Source organism: Pteronotus mesoamericanus, unplaced genomic scaffold, assembly GCF_021234165.1.
Source record: "Pteronotus mesoamericanus isolate MK-2021 breed Mesoamerican mustached bat unplaced genomic scaffold, CSHL_Meso_final contig_347, whole genome shotgun sequence".
Classification (NCBI taxonomy): Eukaryota; Metazoa; Chordata; class Mammalia; order Chiroptera; family Mormoopidae; genus Pteronotus; species Pteronotus mesoamericanus.
Genome location: NW_026555137.1, coordinates 392649 through 409596, shown reverse-complemented (window position 1 = coordinate 409596; position 16948 = coordinate 392649). Strand labels below are relative to the sequence as shown.

Here is a 16948-nt window from a genome sequence, read left to right as displayed (position 1 = left end):
CATGGCTCATACAAATGGCCAAGTAAACCCCGGTGCCTCCCTGTGGTGGGGGATTTGGGGGCGTATCAGGGCATAGGGTGAGTGCCTCACAAAATTTAAGCTTGAAAAGAGAAAGTGGAAGCGATAACAGCAAGTCCGCAATGTAGTGCAAAACCCACCATGCGTACGTGTCTCATTAAATGGGGGGAAACACACCAAAACGATGACTTCTCTCTGAGAGGTAGGATCATAACTAGTTTTCATTTTTCCATGTTATATTTTACAATGTCCAATAATTACCATCTATCGTTTGGTAATCAGAAAAAGTCTGTTTAAAAAATGGCTCCTACATTTTTTTCCCCAAATCCCCAAGTTACTAGCAATGCATTGTGGGAAAGGGGTCTGGAGCAAAGAGCAATGAAGAAATGATATGCCAGGGTGACCAGGCGATTTGAGGCCAGAACCTGGGGGCCCAGAGGGGACAGAGCAGGATGTGACCAGCTCATGGAGAACCGGACGGGAAACCCCAGAAGTCACCTCTGGTTTGAGTTAGGGAGCTGCGCCTCCCAGATACGGACAGACGCTACGAACACTAAGTATGGCCTGCGTCCCTGGCCCCAGGCCAGGGAGGCCAGGCCCGTCCACAGCGGGGTCCTCGGGGCCCCCGAGCCCTGGCCGGGCGAGCAGAGCCTCGGCTGCTGTGAGCGGCTCCCGGGGCGACCCTCACGCCTGGGGGTCTCTCCTCCAGCCACAGCCCAATTCTGACGGCTGTTTGCTGCTCCGGACCTGCCTGTCCCTTCCTTTCCCCCCAGAGCTGCTCCTTGCGAAGGACAGCTTCGCTCAACCTGCGCCCAGCACCAGGGCGGGTGCCCGCCCGTCAGTGCTCTGTGTGTGGTCACTGGGCGTCTCTTCGGCGCGTGACCTGGCCTGCCCTCTCCCCGCAGGCCCCTTCAAGCCCTGTGAGCACCTGTTTGAGAGCTGGGGCGTCCGCCTGGCCGTGTGGGCCGTCACGGTGCTGTCGCTGCTCGGCAACGCGCTGGTGCTGCTGAGCGTCTTCGCGGGGGGGCCCGGCCCCCTGCCCCCCGTCAAGCTCGTGGTCGGAGCCATCGCCGGGGCCAACACTGTGACCGGCGTCTCCTGCGGCCTCCTGGCCTCTGTGGACGCCCTGACCTTCGGCCGGTTCGCCGAGTACGGGCCGCGCTGGGAGTCAGGGCCGGGCTGCCGGGCCACGGGCTTCCTGGCTGTGCTCGGGTCCGAGGCCTCGGTGCTGCTGCTGACCCTGGCCGCCGTGCAGTGCGGCGCCTCGGTGTCCTGCGCCCGGGCCCACGGGAAGGCGCCCGCCCGGGGCGGCGTGCGCGCGGGGGTGCTGGGCTGCCTGGTGCTGGCGGGGCTGGCCGCCGCCCTGCCACTGGCCTCGGTGGGAGACTATGGGGCCTCCCCGCTTTGCCTGCCCTACCCCCTGCCCGAGGGCCGGCCGGCCGCCCTGGGCTTCGCCGTGGCCCTGGTGATGCTACACTCCTTCTGCTTCCTGGTGGCAGCCGGCGCCTGCATCCGGCTCTATTGCGACCTGCCGCGGGGCGAGCCGCGGGCGGCCTGGGACGGCGCCACGGCACGGCACGTGGCCGGGCTCACCTTCGCGGACGGGCTGCTGCATTGCCCTGTGGCCTTCCTCGGCGTGGCCTCCATGCTCGGGCTCGTGCCCGTCACCCCCGAGGCCATCAAGGCCGTGCTGCTGCTGGTGCTGCCGCTGCCCGCCTGCCTCAACCCCCTGCTCTACCTGCTCTTCCACCCGCGCTCCCGCGAGGACCTGTGGCGGCTCTGGCCCTGGGCGGGCGCTGCGGGGCCCCTGGCCTCGGCCGCAGCCGGCCACCTGGAGAAGGGCTCCTGCGACTCCACTCAGGCCCTGGTGGCCTTTTCTGACGTGGACCTCATTCTGGAAGCTTCCGAGACCGGGCGCTCCCCCGGGCCGGAGGCCTACGGCTTCCCTGCAGTGGCCCGCATCTCCCAGGAGGGCCCCGCGTTGGAGGGCGGCCGCTTTGTCGAGCCGGAGGGAACCCTCTTTGGGAACCAGCAAGCCTCCGTGGACGGAGAGCTGCCGCTGAGGGCTGAGGGGGCCGCGCCAGGCGGCGGGCGTCTGTCTGAGGGCAGGGGCGCCCAGCGCTCTGGCCCAGCCTTTGCCTCCCACGCGTAAATGTCCCTCACCCTCGGCTCCCGTCTCCTCCACCCTCCCCTCCGTGGGCGGCGGCCGCTTGTAAAACACAAGACGCATCGGCCACGTCGTCTACGGGAGGAGGGCCCAGGCCTGGCTCCTGGGTCCCAGGGCCGTTGCTGGCGTGCGCTGCGTGACCCGGTGTCCTTGGGCCGTCCTTGGGCCTCTCCCTGTCCTGTCTGCCTAAGGGAAGGGGCTCTCGTGGAGAAAGACCCGCAAAGGATGGCCGAAGGCATGTGGGCATCGCCCCCAAGGCTCATGGGTCAGGCACAGCACGTGTCCCATGTCTCATTAACCTGACCGGTGCTGTGCAGAGACACAGCCGGGTGCACGGGCCAGGCCCTCCCTGGGGGCCGCCGGGCGTGTCTGAGCCGCACAGGCTCCAACCGTCCCCGCAGCAAGGAAGCTGCCGACGCTGTTTAACCCGGTTGCTCAGACTGTTCGACCGCAGGTTGCGCCTGCCCGTGTGGATTTTGTGAGCTCTCAGAGTCTCACAGGGTGCAGCACGGCTTTTCCCAGGGGCCCGGCAAGATGCTGCCCATCCTTGGAGGGAGGCCCCGCTCCCAGGGCCTTGACTGGGCATGCAGTGGGGACATCAGCCGGCGGAGACCCCACCTGAGAAGCGGGGGCAGGAGGCTGCCCTGTGGTCCCGGCCGCGGCCCACTGGCGCTTGGGCAGGGAGCGTGGTTCCCCGCGCCGCCCCCCCCCCCCCGCCTCCTCCCCAAACCCAGCTTCCAGAGAGGGCGGGTTCCCGGGCCCAGCGGGTGCCCACGGCCGGCCTGTGGCGCGCCGGCTCCCCTTTGGCCCGGGGTTGCTGTCTTGAGGCTCTCATGCCACCTCTTGCCAAAGCCGGGGCCCCCTTCACATCCTGGGTCCTGCAGGACCACTCTGCACAGAGAGGAAAACAATCGGGGGGTGAGACGTGTCCGGGGCACCCCAACCGCAGTCCCATCGGGACAGGAATCTGGAATCGAGGCTGAAGGGATCATGGCCGCCTTCCTGAATCCCGGCCCTCGGCCCGCCCCCGTCCCCCCCCAGGGCTCCACTGTAAGACGACCCTGAGACAGCCCTTCAGCTTCGCAGCCCAGCTCCTCCGCTCTCCCCCGATGCCCCTGGACCCCGCAGACGCTGACCCGAGCCCACAGGCCGCGTGGGCCGCGCCGGAGACCCGAGGCCGAGACCGGGAGTGGAACGGGCCCTTTCCTCGGGCTCCTCCGACCCGCTGGGCCGCCTGGACTCTCACGGGCTCTGGAATGAGCGTGCCGGCCTTGTGACCACAGGCGAAGCTCGGGCCGCAGGTCGGCCTCGGGACAGGCCTCCCCACGTGCTGGTGCGCCCCTGCGTCGGCGGGTTATCTGGGGACGCCTGGCGCCCCACTCCCGGGGCTGGTGACGGCCTGTGAGGGAAGGGCTGTGCTCTGGTTTGGACGCCGCCAACAGCTGCCTCCTGGGCAGAGAGGCGCCGTCCGAGGTGCCCCGGGGCAACAAACTTGGTGCGGCGCTGGCAGCCTTGGGGCCAGGAAGCCATGGGGAGTGGGGTAGGGCGTGCAGGCCCCGGGCCGGAGGTCCCGGAGTCACGGACTGTTCCCGTAGGCAGCTTCTCCCGTGACAGGGGCCGGGGCATCTTGGCTGCCATCTCTCGGGCGACACCAGCATCACGTCGCTGCGAGGACCCAAGCAGGGGTCCAGGCCGGCCCTTCTGGTCGGAAGATGCAGGGCGGAGGGGAGGCGTCTTCCCCGAAGCCATTTCCTTTGTCAGAAAGCCCAGCAGAGGTCGTGCATTTGCCAAGGGACGAGCTTTGTCTTTGACTCTGGGGAAAGCGTGTGGGCCTCCCCTTCAGTCCAGCATCGTGGTCAGGAGACGAGGGCGGTTTTGTGCGACTTGGATGAAACACAGAACCAGAAACCAAATAATTCAACGTGTGTGAGCACATTTGGTTCGGTTGTCAAAATCTCCCCCAACGGCACCCGGCGGGAAGAACCTGCCAAAGGGCTGGGGTGGCGGGTGCCACCGAGGCTCTGGGCACGGCGTCGCCCCAGAGCTGCCGGCAGAGACCTGCCTGTGGTGGGAAAACCAGGATTTCTGAAGCACCCCAGACTCACCGGGAGGAAACAGCCCCTGAACGTGGTGCTGAGGTTTGAGGACGGGGGACAAGCAGGGACTCTGGCTGGGACTTCTCTCTGCCTTCCCCTCCCACCGCCAGCTTCCCGGCATCTTCCCAGCCGTCCTTCCCGGGACGGACAGAAGGTTCAAGGATTGGGGGGCAGGGTACCAACGACACTGAGGAGCCCGGAGGCTGCCGGAGCGCCACCCTTCCCGGCTCCCCCTCTAACTACCTCTGCTCCGGGGCGGCCGCTGCCCCCACCCCACCCTGCCACCCCGGTTCCAGCGCCACCCTGCTGTGGCTGTGTGAAGTGTGAGAATCGTCAAGGTGTAAATATTTGGATTCCTCTGTACAATAAAGCACAGTGCAGTATCGTGTGTGTCCCTGGGCTTCTGTCTCCCGTGGGCCTGGGGTGCGGCCGCCGAGGGGCAGCCTTCAGGGAGCAGTCGGGTGTCGAGGTCACTCCTCAGCCTGGCGCCTGAGCTCGGGCACCGGGGGCCCCGCCAAGGAGGCTCAGGGGGAAGCTCAGGGGGACCGGCGTCAACTCCGCGCCCTTCCTGCCTGCACTGGGTCAGACGGAGAGTCGTGTGAAGAAAGCAGGAGCGATGGGCCTCCAGCGACTCAAGCCCGAGCCTGTTCCGGGCCTCCTGGCCCCGAAGATCAGCCTGCCTTCCTCCTCCTGGGCCACCTTCCTCTCCACTCTCTGCTTGGGAAGCCTACTCCCCCAAGCATTGCTTCAGACAGGGGGTGACGTTCCAAGACAACCAGGGGGCCCTTTGACAGGTTAAGAACCCGCAGTAAGACTGTAGGATCGCCCTGGCTGGGTGTCTCAGTGGGTTGGGCACCATCCCGCAAACCAAAAGGTCATAAGTTTGACTCCCAGTCAGGGTACCTGCCTGGGTTGCAGGCCAGGTCCCCAGTTGGGGGCATGTGGGAGGCAACCAATCAATGTTTCTCTCACACATCAATGTTTCTCTCCCTCTCTCTTTCCCTCCCTTCCCCTCTCTCTCAAAACAAATAAATAAAATCTTTTTTTTTAATTAAAAGAATATGCGTAAGATAAATTCCCAGGGGAGGATGCTCCGTGGGGGTGGGAGGGCGCTGGGGCCCAGGTGGGAGCTGTGAGGGGAGGTCGAGGCCGGCCCTGCCCACCTGCAGCCGTTCCGGGCACGTCGGCGGGCAGGCGCGCCGGGCGCAGGCGGGTGGGTCTCCCAGAAGGAGGTGCGCCGAGGCCTGGCGGGGGCGTCGGAGCTGAGACCAGGGCAGCCTGCGCCCCGGCTCCCGCCCTGGCGGCCCTGTGTCCGGGGGCTGCAGCCGGGGTGCGCGGCCGCCTGATGCACATGGCGCCCGCTGGAGCAGTGCTGCCGTTCCTGGGCCCCGGCTTCTGTCGACACAGACTGTTTGCTCACAGCCTGTGCTGAGCGGGTAGGTCTGGCAGGAGCCGGGGGTCGGGCCGGAGGAGACGTCCCAAGAAGCGAGGACCCAGTGGAGCGCGCTGCTTCTGGGTGCAGCAGGCCTGCACGCGTCTCCTCAGGCTGGCCCGGCTCACGGGCGGCCCCGGGCGGGACTCCACGCGTGGCTGCAGCCGCCTGCCTGCCTGGGGAGCAGGTTCTGAAACCACAGCCCCGCTCCTCCCCTCCTCCCTTCCCCCAGGCCTCCCGGCCTATAAACAAGGCGGGCGGGTGGGCAGCGGGTGTCGGGGGGTGGGTACACACTGATGGAAAGACACACACTTGGCTGGAAAGGAGCTTTATTTGCACGCGCTGAGCTCCCGCGGCGGCGGAAGGATAAACAGCGGGCCCAGCCTTGCTCAGAGGCTGCCCACGAGGTGGGTGGTACAGTCTGTTCTGGTTTAGATGCTTCTGCAGAGAGTGGGGAGCGGGGCCGGGGCACAGGAGAGGGAGCTTGGAGCCTGCAGTGTTTATGTGATTGGTCACGATGTTGTTCCCCCTTCTAATTAGGGGTTGGGGGCGCACGGCTCGCCTGTCCTAGAAACAGCTGACGGGGGCGGGTGGCTCTGGGGGCCCCCTGGGGCTGGCCGCGGTTCCCACGGGTCCCCAGGCCGTCCCCTGCTAGGCACTCACTCAGCACACACTGTCCTGGGCCTGCACGGGCGCTTCCCCTCCGCCCGCCAGGCCTCCCGACAGCCCCCGAGAGCCGGCCTCGCGCGGCCCACCTTTTGCAGGAGGAAAGGGGCACAGGAAGGCGGCCGCCCCCATGCGCCGGCTGAGCCCACTCCACCCTTTCCTGGGCTTTTCTCTCTCGCTTCCTCCCTGCTGCTCTGCAGCCAGAGTCCTTGCTCCTGCAAGGCAGGGGGTGGGGGAGGGTGGCCGCCCGGGGGCAGCTCTGGTGCCGCTGGCACTCAGGGAAGTCCCTGAAGCCAACATCCCCATCCCTTGGGCGCGGCCTCGGGCAAGGTGCGTGAGCCGGTGGTGGCTGAGGGCGCTCCTTCAGGAGCGACAGGCGAGAACTCGGGGACGGCTGCCTGGGAGCTGAGACCACCGTGGCCACAAAGGCGGGGGTGGGGGGGGGACGCACGCGTGCAGGGGCGGGGCCTGGGCGGGATGACCGGGCGGGCGAGCTCAGGCTGGGTGCTGGCCGCGTGGCCGGAGCAGGGTGCGAGGCGTGGCAGCTGCCGTGAGGGTGGACGGAGAAAGGGGCAGGGGCAGGGTCCTGCGGACCCGGGCAGGAAGCCACTTGGAGGAGTTTAAGGAGGGAGGTAAATTCTGGCTTTTGCATCATCAGAAGATCGTTCTTGCGGCTGTGGGAGGTATGGAGGGCAGAGGCTCAAGGCTGGGGACAAGGGAACAAGCTGGCGGCTGAGACTGGGCATGGCGAGAAGCCGGCAGCTGGGCTGGTGCTGAGGCGGAGGCAGGGACAGCGGCCTAGGGCCACTGGGTGGATGTAGCCGGGTAGCTCTGCCCTGCAGGGGGTCCTGGTTTCCTCCCCTGCCTCGGAGTCCCTCGCTCCCTGCTGGCCCAGCTTTCCTGGCTGCCGCGGTGGCTTTCCGGGTGGTCCGGTCGCGGGCGCTTGGTCCGCGGCCGGCTGGATGGAGACAGTTCCTAAGTCTTTGGTGCTGGCGGTCACAGGAGGAGCAAATGGCCTGAGAAAGTCGTCACTACGGACGGCAGGTGGAAGAACGCACGCCCCCCCCCACCTCCCGCCCCTTCCAGGTGCTAGTGCTGCCCCAGCCCCATGGCGAGGAAGGCAGAGCACCCCCAGCCCCCGGGAGCTCCGGCAGCGCTGGAAGTCGCTCACAGCGGAGTGCTCCCCAGGACGCACTCACGTCTAGGGACCCAAAATCGGACTTCGCTGCATGTGAGCAGAGGCCACATGTACTCTTATTACTTCCTGGGCTTTAAAAAGAGAACGCGACCTGACTGTGCGGAAGTTGGGACCCTCGGAAGCGGGGGCGCAGAGGGTCGATGTTTTCGGTGTGCACGGTCCTGTTGTAAAGCCACGTTCTTGCCCTGGAGTCAAAGCGCAGCGGCAGGCGGAGGGCGGGCCACTGGGAGCTGCCCTCTCAGAGATGCATTTTCCGTGACGGCACCGCCACGTGCAGTCGCCGCACCGGGACACGCCGGTCCTGACACCTGCCATCCTCGTCTCCCACTCAGAGGGCAACCTCTTCCTCCTCCACCTGGTTTCTGTTCCCTTTGCTTTCTGCCACCACACAGAACGACAAGGCCAAGCCACGTGTACCCTACGAGCCTGAGCAGGGGCACAGGCTGGCACCCCGCTGTCCGGAGCAGGGCGTGCCTTGGATGGGAGCTAGGGGCAGAGAGGGACTGTAAGAACCCCTGCCTAAAGGTCTGCGATTATTTGGTTAATCCATGTCTGACTTCCCCACCGATGCACCCTAAAACGCCAGCATAAAACGGGGCACGCGGCAGGGCTCCGAGGAATGTGGCGGAACCAACGCAGTCCCACCACAGCAATCCTGACTGCGCGGCAGCGCGCCCAGCGAGAGGGCTCAGAGGCGAGTGGGAGCCGTGCGGCCGCAGGCCCACGCCGCGCGGAGGCCACCGAGCCGGGGGGCCTGGTGGTGGCGTGCGCTGGGCCTGCATGTCAGCCACCGGGGCCCCGGCAAGGTCGGTGAGCTGGCAGAGTAAGGGACGCCGACGCCAGCTGTTTTCTCGCTCTCACCGCGTGGCGCTCTGCCGTTGGCTCCCAGACACACGTTCAGAGAAAACACACTCAACATTACACGTTCATTTATTTCTCAGGTTTAAAACGTTTCAAAATACACATGTACAAGCTAAATAAAATGAGCTCCACTTAGAGAGCCAGCGAAGAGCAGAGTATATAAACAATGCAAGGTCTGTTTTATAGGATAACACAACACGACAACGTCGTCAAACACAAAGAAACCAGTTAAGAAAGGCGAGCCATCAAGCCATCCTGGTAAAGGACATGTTAACTCTGATGGACCAGGCCCGGCCCCTAAACGTCAGGGCAGAACTTCTTGGCCCCGCCTCCCAGCGGCCCGGCCTTCCTTTTCTGTGCTGTGCTGGGCGCTTCCGAGTCGCCGGCCGCTGGCGGGTGTCCAGGTGTCTCTTCCTCGTCAGCCTGCGGAGGAAAACCTGCGGTTCAGGCCAGCGCCAGGCCGGGAACAGTAAGCCCGGGGCGGTGCCTCCGGGGCCTTCTCTGCTGCCTTTGGGACCTGCTGCTCCCACCCAAGGCATTGTGCCCAGGGTCTGCATGTTTCAACTTTCTTTCTTTCCACAGGTGACACTAACTGCTCCTCGGCTCAATCCCAAGGACCTCGCACCTCAGCAGGAAGCAGGGTGTCCTCGTTCCTGAGTTCCCGCACTGCGCACTTTGTGAAATGAGGAAACGCGCCACCCAAACTGGGGGGTCTTCCTTCGCCCGCAAACGGTCCCAGGGAACAGTCCATTCCCCCTCCCTCCCGCACCCTCACCCCTGCCCGACTCCTGCAAACAGTGTTTAAAAGAAATCTTAGAAAAAGGCTCCGAGCACCCGAGTCACCCCTCGTCTGGTCACGTTGCCCCCGAGAATCTAGATCATGGCTGTCTGCTCTCTACTGCCACCAACAGGTGACAACTGTCAGGAAAAACCCACTGCGGGCTGAGCCACGAGGCTGCTTTGCTCAGTAACTGTTGCCAAGGCCGCAAGAGCAGCGTTCCGGAGCACGCACGGCCCAAGTCTGGTCCCCGCATTTACGTATCTGCACCCGTGGCCCATCCGCCGGCCGACAGCAGCTGACAGAGCTGCACGGACGTCACACACCTCCCGTCTCTGCCGCGCGTGCTTCTCTGTCCACTGCCGGGCGTTCTCGAGGAAGACGGGCTTGTTGTATTTAAACTCCGAGGACTGAGGAAAAACCAAAGACAGTCAGGGGCAAGGAGGAGGACCTGCGGCGGCAAGTCCCAGGGCTCGGCTGCCTCGCCGGCGGCGGCACGGAGCACGGGGCACTTACGATGTCAGCCATGAGCGGGTCGTCGGGGTTGGGCTCTGCCATGAGCAGCTGGACGGAAGCCAGCACGGTGGCGATGCTGAGGGACGGTCTCCAGGCTCCCTGGGCGCAGACAGCAGCGCCCGTGTGAGCAGGGCCGCGGGGCCCCAGCGCCCGCCTGACACCCCACCGCGCTGCAGCCCGCCCTCCACCCGGCTCACCTTGGGCGGCAGCTTGAGAATATCTAGACAGATCCTTCCAGCAGAATCGATGTTGGGGTGGTAAATTGGAGTCAGAAATCGGATCTGAGGAGGTTCAAACGGGTACCTTTGAAAGCACAGGACAACACAGAAACTTTGTTACAATGCTGCTGCTTGGCTCCCTCCCGTGAAGGCTCAGGAAGACAGCCTTTGAGAGGCCAGCCCCCCACCTCCTCATGATGGACATTCACGCACACCAGCAGACTAGAAATGATGACACTGAAACACCCATCGCCCCACAGCCTGGGCCGGGCCCTTCACAGGTCAGACACTGGGCCTTACGTCACGGCCGGCAGACTGATACCCAGGCCCCTGAGCCCCCCCGTTGCTCTGCCTTCCAATGGCTGCTTTACCTGCAGGTTTAGACTCGAACCCACACTAACCTCTCGGGAACGATCACTGCCAGCGTGAATACACCTTTCTCATAAGGCGTGTTGGCCCCACCTATTATTTCTTAAAAGGAAAAACAGACAGTGAAGAGACGATGGGATGATCTGAACGACCGCCTCGCAGACCCAGGGACGTCTCCAGTCTTAGAGAAGCTGGGCAGGGGACAGGAATTCTTTCGGGGCTTCAGCCTGTCCTCAAACTGTACCATCGCGCTCAGCGAGGGCGTCAGGCTGAGGACACACAGGTCCACACGAGCTGGACGACGCTGGGTACAGACTTGCTTCGTTTGGACCGTAGCGTCCTCATCATTTCTGTTGCCTGTATGGCCTCAGATACTTGAGCTATTGACGCTCACCCCTTGGCTATGCATCAGTGAAGGTGCGATAAAGGGCCACGAAGAGACGTCAAGTTAACCTTTTACAAATGGAAACGGACTGGGGTAGAAAGAAGGTGGGCACTTAGACGCCGGATGGTTCCCCACTTGCGAAGAGGCAAACGTTCGCATTTCTGCACAGCCTCCAGCGGGGCCATCGGTCCCCTCCCACCGGGCACCTACGCGCTCGCAGGCCGGTCTCGTCTGTGTCTTGCCAGCAGGTGATGCCGGGCGGGGGCTCGGTGGCCAACAGGCTCAGCTCTCTCCGCAGACGCGAGGCCCTCTGCATGGTGCCTCCTAACGGGGCCGCGGTTGACCGGCTCCGCCACACTCAGGGCTCGCTGGGGCGCACGGCGGGGAGTAGGGGACAAGAGCAGCTCTGAAACAGAGTAGTGACTGGAGTTCTAGCACGGGGTCTCCGTTTAGGGAAGGACAAATACATGCTTCCTGTGAACCCCTTCTCCACCTTCTATATACAGGTCATACGGCTTCAAGTGCACGTGTGCCTAATGCGGGGGCGCGGTGCCCCGGCGGGCACACGGGTGGGAGCGCCGGCCGCGCGCTAAAGGAGGCCCCGACCCCGCCTGTGCTCGCGCGGACTGGAGTACGGCAACCGAGCCCTGCCGCTGCCGCTGCCGCTGCCACGCCCCCCGCGCCAGCCCGGACGCAGCGACGCCACGCCCCCTGCACCAGCTCAGGCGCCGCTACCCGTTCCCGCGCACTGCGGTCCCGCGCATCGAGGGGAGCGCCTCCCCGGCAGGAATGCGCCTCGCCCCCTCCCCACCTCGCTCCGCGCCCCGCGCGGCCGTAGAGTTCCCACAGACTATCACGGGGGCCCCCTCCGCCGCTGTGGCTTCTCGGCCGCTGTGCAGTCCCGGGGTGGGCGGGGCCCGAGCCAGCGCTTTCCTCCGCCCGCCTCCCCACCAGCTGACCGTCGGACCCCGAGGGCCCCGCCCTGGAGGCTCCCCCACAGCACGCGGGAGCAGGACGGCCCCCCAAGTCCACAGGGACCCCCGCCAGGACCCGACAGAACTCCCCTGCTTACGCGCTGCGACCACCTCACAGCACGCCAGCTGGCGAGCCGGCCTCCACTTACGCCTGTACGAACCGTAGGGGCGTCGCCCCGCCTCCTGCCGGCGCGGGTCGCCATTGGTCCTCAGTGCGGGGCGGGGAAACGAACGCAGCCGCTCATTGGCCCGCTCGAGTTCAACACCGAGCGCGCGACACGGAAGGCTGGTTCAGTTGTGAGCGGGCTGCTCCGAGCCTGGTTTCCGGCGGGCGGCCAGATTGGCTGTGTGGTCCGAGCGGAGAAGGCGCTGGAAACCAGCCCCGGAGGGCGAGTGGAGAGAGCAGGAAGATTCGTGGTGCGGCACTTCTCGGGACACGGAGGACGCGCCTAAGGCCGCGGATGGACGTCAAGGGTGCGGCCTGAGCCCGGCGATCGTGCCGGCCGTTAGAACTCGGAACCGAGCGGCGGGCTGCGGAGGCTGCTGGCCGGGCGGAAGTCAGGACTGGACGCCGAGCCTCATTCCGCCTCCGCTGCGCGGCCCCTTCCCGGGAGCTCCTGCGGGCTGCCGAGCCGCCCAGACGCAGGCTCACACCCGGCGGGCGCCAGAGGACGGGCCACCGGGGACACCTCCGCCCCAAACCCGCGTCTCACTGCGCTCCGCCCCCACCGGCTTTGGGAGAGCGGTGCCACGGGAGAGGTGGCCGGCCGGCCGGCCCGCCCATACTGTGACCCCCGCGTTGATTCTGCACTTGATCAGCCTTGGGGTCCCGAGGACCCTGCCGCTGGTCGCAGAAATGAACCGGCTAACGAGGCTTGTGAGCGATCAGTTACTCCCTTCCTCCCCTAACTGAAGTTGGATCTCAGGGGCAGTTTCGTCTTCAAAACCGAAGCCGATTTCTTCCTGGGTGGTTCTCTCGGAAACGTGTCTTAAAAATGCCGCCTAGAAAAAGCAGGAACTGTGCTGAGTACGGTGGAGAGGAGGCATGGCCTGAGAAAACGAACAAATACCTGTAGGTTTGGCAACCGAACGCAAAGGGTTGGATCCAACAAGGAAAACACCCCAAGGGGTTGAACGTACAGTTCCCGTTTGTCCACCAGAGGGAGGCGTGGGAACGGGGGAATGGAGGCTGGGCTGAAAGAGTTCACCAGCTGTGCAGGTGTCGCTGCTTTCAAACACGGAGCCTTCTAACAGTGCAATTTGTGCTTTGTGTATGTGGGACATTACTTAATAGGGTTCTTTATACCTCTATGTATATGCATCATAGCCAGCTCAGTACGTTTAAATGCACAAAACTTATATTTTATGTATGCACAGAATTAGCATTTGTCAGCATTTAATCACTTGCATATGAAATATATTATCTTTAGAGTAGTTTATTTAGTACCTTTACCATGTTTGTTTAGTTAGCTGAGTGCATAAGTTTACTCTCAGAGAGTCCTGGCTGGGGGAAGATGTTGCAGAAAAAACTTGAATGATATTAATTCTGAAAAGCTTGTAATTTCAGAATTACATTCTATATAAATGAATTGTTTTATTTTGGTAGCATAACATCTTTTTGGCTGAGCCAGTTAAATTAATTAGACTAAAAATAGTACTGCTTTCCATAATCACACAGCTGAAAGACACATTCCTCTCCAGGGAAGTGTGTATGTAAATTACCCAAGGAATTTAGCTACATATTTTATATAAAATACCCAAAGAAGGTTTTCTACTTTCACTGTTTGTTGGACAAAAAGTCTGTACTTTTTATCCCTAAAAAAAAAGACATTTTTCATTTTCACTAATAACTTGATTGATTTGGATATTTTGAGTATGTCAGGTATCTCCCGCTATTGGCTTCCAGTGGGGAGAGGCTAGCGGTGCTGCTAAGCATCTTCCAATGCACAAGACAGCCCACAGCAAAGAGTGATTTGTGTAAAGTGTCAAAAGTACCAAGAAACTTAACAAACCACTCGACACATTCAGTCAATCACAGCTCCTTCTCCATACACTGCACAAATCTTTTTTGGCGTTCCATTAGCATTTCTACCTTTCTTGAAATAATAAAGCATAATACACCAAAAATGTTGTGTACCTTCAACCTTCCCTATTAAAATGGCTGCACAAAAATTCAATTTTGATAAGTTTTTTTTTAAACACGCTGGTATGACAGCTGTCACACTACAATCTAATAAGATTTTTTCGAATGAAGTTAAAGACAACCAAGCTATACTAGAGCCATGGTACGGAAAAAACTAACGGACTTTTTGGCCAACCCAGTACTCGGGGGATTGGGGGGAAAGCAAATAAAATAGATAGGTAAGAGAGTACTTCCTGGAACGTCCTAGTATTGAGACTGAATTCGCCCTGTTGAGATTTAAGTCCATGCCTTTTGGGAAAGTAGGGGTTTAACCTGGACTTGGTCAGTTTTCGCTTATTTATACAACTGGCAACAGACGTCTCTTTCTTTTCCTGACTCTGAATGTGAAAACAATAGAGCCAAAAGAAATGTAACATTATTGACCCTTGAAAATGTTACCCCAATTAAAAAGACTTTATGAAAGAAACCAGGATGTCAGTAAAATAGACATTTCAATGATACATACTGTCCTGGAGCGGGCCGTTGTGTAGCAGGAACGTAAAGTTTAGACGCTGCACGTGGGCGGCCGTCGGAGGCGCGTCCTGGGATTTCGACGACAGGCGTCACGTGGGCCCCGGGCTCCGCCCACGCAGGGCGCCCGGCCGGAGGCGCGGTTCCGGGGAGGGTGGTCTCCTGGCCCGCCCGGCTTTTTCCTGCGTCGTCTTCCCCGTTGGGGTTGGTATCCGCGGTCCTTTCATACCGGAAGGAGAGCTTTGCGAGGGCTTCTGGGTAGTTTAATTGCCAGCGAGACGCCGAGTTGGAACGTTGGCAAGTCGTTGTGCAACGTCTGTGTCGCTCAGAGTTTTTGTGGCGATAGATGAAGAGGCAGACTCTAGGGTGGCTGTAAACTGACACGCAGAGCAAGGAAAACGAGGAACGATATATTGTTCCTGGTTCACAAAGATGCTGGGAGGCTTAATGAGTTTATAAATTATTTAAGAACACCTAATTAAAGCATATTGTAGATTAATATAGTATTATTAAATGTACGGCTTTACAATTCCATGTAGCTTTTCATTGGTGTCTCAGTTCATCGCAGGGGGAGGTGTGGCGCAGGCGGGTGTTCGCATGATGGGATGTAATCAAGTTTCCCTTTACGATGACCTAATAATTTTTGCAGCATTTTTAGATGAAAAATTTCAAACACACTGAAAAGTGTAAAGCACCTCGTAATTGTATATATTCTCCATTATGGATAACACGTCTAATTAATTGTGTCCAGGGCTAGGGACCTGGGGGTATAGTTATTAAACCAGTGTGACAGGTTCTGTAACCAAATTCTCTGCGAGTGTGACAATGTCCCACTCGCTGCCTTAGGAGGTGAGTACTGTGCTCCATCGGGTCTTTTTGTAGCTGGGGCGGGGTGGGGGGGTGTGAATCGTGGAAGACAGACATCCATTCTGTCTCCTGGGAGTTTAAGGTTCATGCAAAGGGTAAAGGAGAAGGGAGAGCGAAAGAACCTTAATTTTCTCATGCGCTGGCACATGCCAGGGACACCACTGGTGTCCCTCCGTGTGTTACCTTATTATATCCGCATGGATGCCAGAGACTTTATTATACCCCTTCTCCAAGCCGGGAAGGAGGCCCGGAGAAGACGACTGACTTGTCGGGGACCGTGACTGGAGGCGTCCTCTCCAGCACCTCTCCCCGGAGCACGTGTCATGGTCCTCGGAACTGTGTGTAATATGCGATGCGGTGGAGGGGGGGGCGGTGGGTTGCGCGCGCGCGCGCGCGCGCGCGCGGGGTCCTCCTTCGCACGCGCGTTGGCACCTACTGTGATGAACACGTGGTAACGCATTCCGTGTTATCACGTTAAAGTCTAGATTTAGAACCAGGCACTTCGCGTCTATTTTCCCCAACAGGAAATAGGGGCAATTCCTGCGCCCTTTGCACTTCGAAGGCCCGAGGTGATCGTTAGGAAGCCGAGGTTAGTTGGTGGTCGTAACGAGAATAAACTACGACTCCCAAAATGCCACCAGAAGCTGCCGCCGGCGCGGGACTCGGCTCCAGCTTTGGGGCAAAGGTGACCCCGCGGGTCCCAAGAGAGGTAGGGAGCAGCGGGTGCTCGCCCCTTTCCTGATGCATCCAGGGATTGTAGTTCCCCGAGGGCCAGGGGGCGCCCTCGGCGCCGGCCTCCGACTACAAGTCCCGTGATGCCCCGGGGCGCGGCGCGCCTGCGTGCTGAAGCCGAGGGAGCGCGAGGGCGGTGCCGGCGGCGGAGCAGTAAAGATGGTCGCGCGCGGGTCTCCGCCTTCTGCTCCTGGCTGACGCGCTCTGAGGGAGGCGGCGGCGGCCCCGGGGCAGCAGCGACCTAGCGGCGGCAGGGCGGCCGCGGCCGCCGGCCCGAGCGATGGCCGAGCTGGAGCACCTGGGCGGGAAGCGGGCCGAGTCGGCGCGCGCGCGGCGGGCGGAGCAGCTGCGGCGCTGGCGGGGCTCGCAGACCGAGCAGGAGTCCGCCGAGCGGCAGACGCGTGCCCGCCGCGGGGCCCCCCGCGTCCGCTTCGAGGACGGCGCGGTCTTCCTGGCTGCCTGCTCGAGCGGGGACATCGACGAGGTGAAGAGGCTCCTGGCCAGAGGGGCCGACATCAACACGGCCAACGTGGACGGCCTGACAGCCCTGCACCAGGTACCCGCGCGCGGCCGCCTGCCCTCGGGCCGGGGTCTCGGTTTCCCTCCCCTCCTCGGGTCGTCACGGTTCCCGGGCCCCGGGCGTCGTCGCTGTCGCGCGGCCGCCGGCGCGCCGGGGCACTTGGGCAGCGGGTGTCGCCTGTCGGTCCCGTGCGGGGCGCGCGGCGCCCGCGGCCGCTGAGGTCTCCGTACCGGGCTCGGGAGGCAGGTCTCGCCCCGCGCGCCGCCTGTGCGGCCGCTCTGCGGCGGGCGAGACCCAGCCTGCCCCGCGGCCGCGGGTGTCGCTGTCTTCGGCGCCAGGGCCTCCGGGGGGGCGCCCGCCCACCGAGTCGCTGGGGTTTGCCCGATGCTGTGGAACGGCTGGCCCTTCTTTCTTTCCTTTCCCTGCGAAGCGCCCTGTGCCCACCTCTCGCCCGGAGAGACGCGCGGCGCGCGGGCGCGGCAGCGAGGCCTGTGCCGC

General features: G+C 62.2%; 3 protein-coding genes across 8 annotated transcripts in view; 2 read left to right on the top strand and 1 right to left on the bottom strand.

Annotated features, from left to right (window-relative positions):
* The window catches only part of LGR6 (leucine rich repeat containing G protein-coupled receptor 6), a 57013-nt gene extending 54750 nt beyond the window's left edge, over positions 1-2263 (top strand). The window contains exon 18 of the mRNA XM_054576521.1: positions 924-2263. Within this exon, the coding sequence (XP_054432496.1) occupies positions 924-2170 (1247 nt within the window). The 3' untranslated portion in view covers positions 2171-2263. The remainder of the gene's footprint in view (positions 1-923) is intronic.
* A 6472-nt stretch (positions 2264-8735) lies between these two features.
* On the bottom strand, positions 8736-11020 carry UBE2T (ubiquitin conjugating enzyme E2 T). The gene is made up of 6 exons (XM_054576529.1): positions 10915-11020; positions 10352-10421; positions 9930-10035; positions 9733-9831; positions 9543-9626; positions 8736-8861 (listed from the first exon to the last, which is right to left on the bottom strand). The coding sequence occupies exons 1-6, from the start codon at positions 11018-11020 to the stop codon at positions 8736-8738; spliced, it is 591 nt and encodes a 196-aa protein (XP_054432504.1).
* Positions 11021-16065: 5045 nt separating this feature from the next.
* The window catches only part of PPP1R12B (protein phosphatase 1 regulatory subunit 12B), a 71673-nt gene continuing 70790 nt past the window's right edge, over positions 16066-16948 (top strand). For all 6 annotated transcript variants that reach the window (XM_054576516.1, XM_054576517.1, XM_054576518.1 and 3 more), the window contains exon 1: positions 16066-16486. In XM_054576516.1, coding sequence (XP_054432491.1) covers positions 16211-16486 — 276 coding nt within the window. In that variant the 5' untranslated portion in view covers positions 16066-16210. The remainder of the gene's footprint in view (positions 16487-16948) is intronic.

What these genes read in the sequence shown, in the direction of transcription:
- UBE2T (XM_054576529.1), bottom strand. Translation starts at nt 11,020, where the DNA reads ATGCAGAGGGCCTCGCGTCTGCGGAGAGAGCTGAGCCTGTTGGCCACC. An exon ending in CGAGACCGGCCTGCGAGCGC is followed by an intron (nt 10,422 to 10,914) that starts GTAGGTGCCCGG and finishes TTTCCTTTTAAG; the next exon opens with AAATAATAGGTGGGGCCAAC. An exon ending in ACGCGCGGCAGAGACGGGAG is followed by an intron (nt 8,862 to 9,542) that starts GTGTGTGACGTC and finishes TTTCCTCCGCAG; the next exon opens with GCTGACGAGGAAGAGACACC.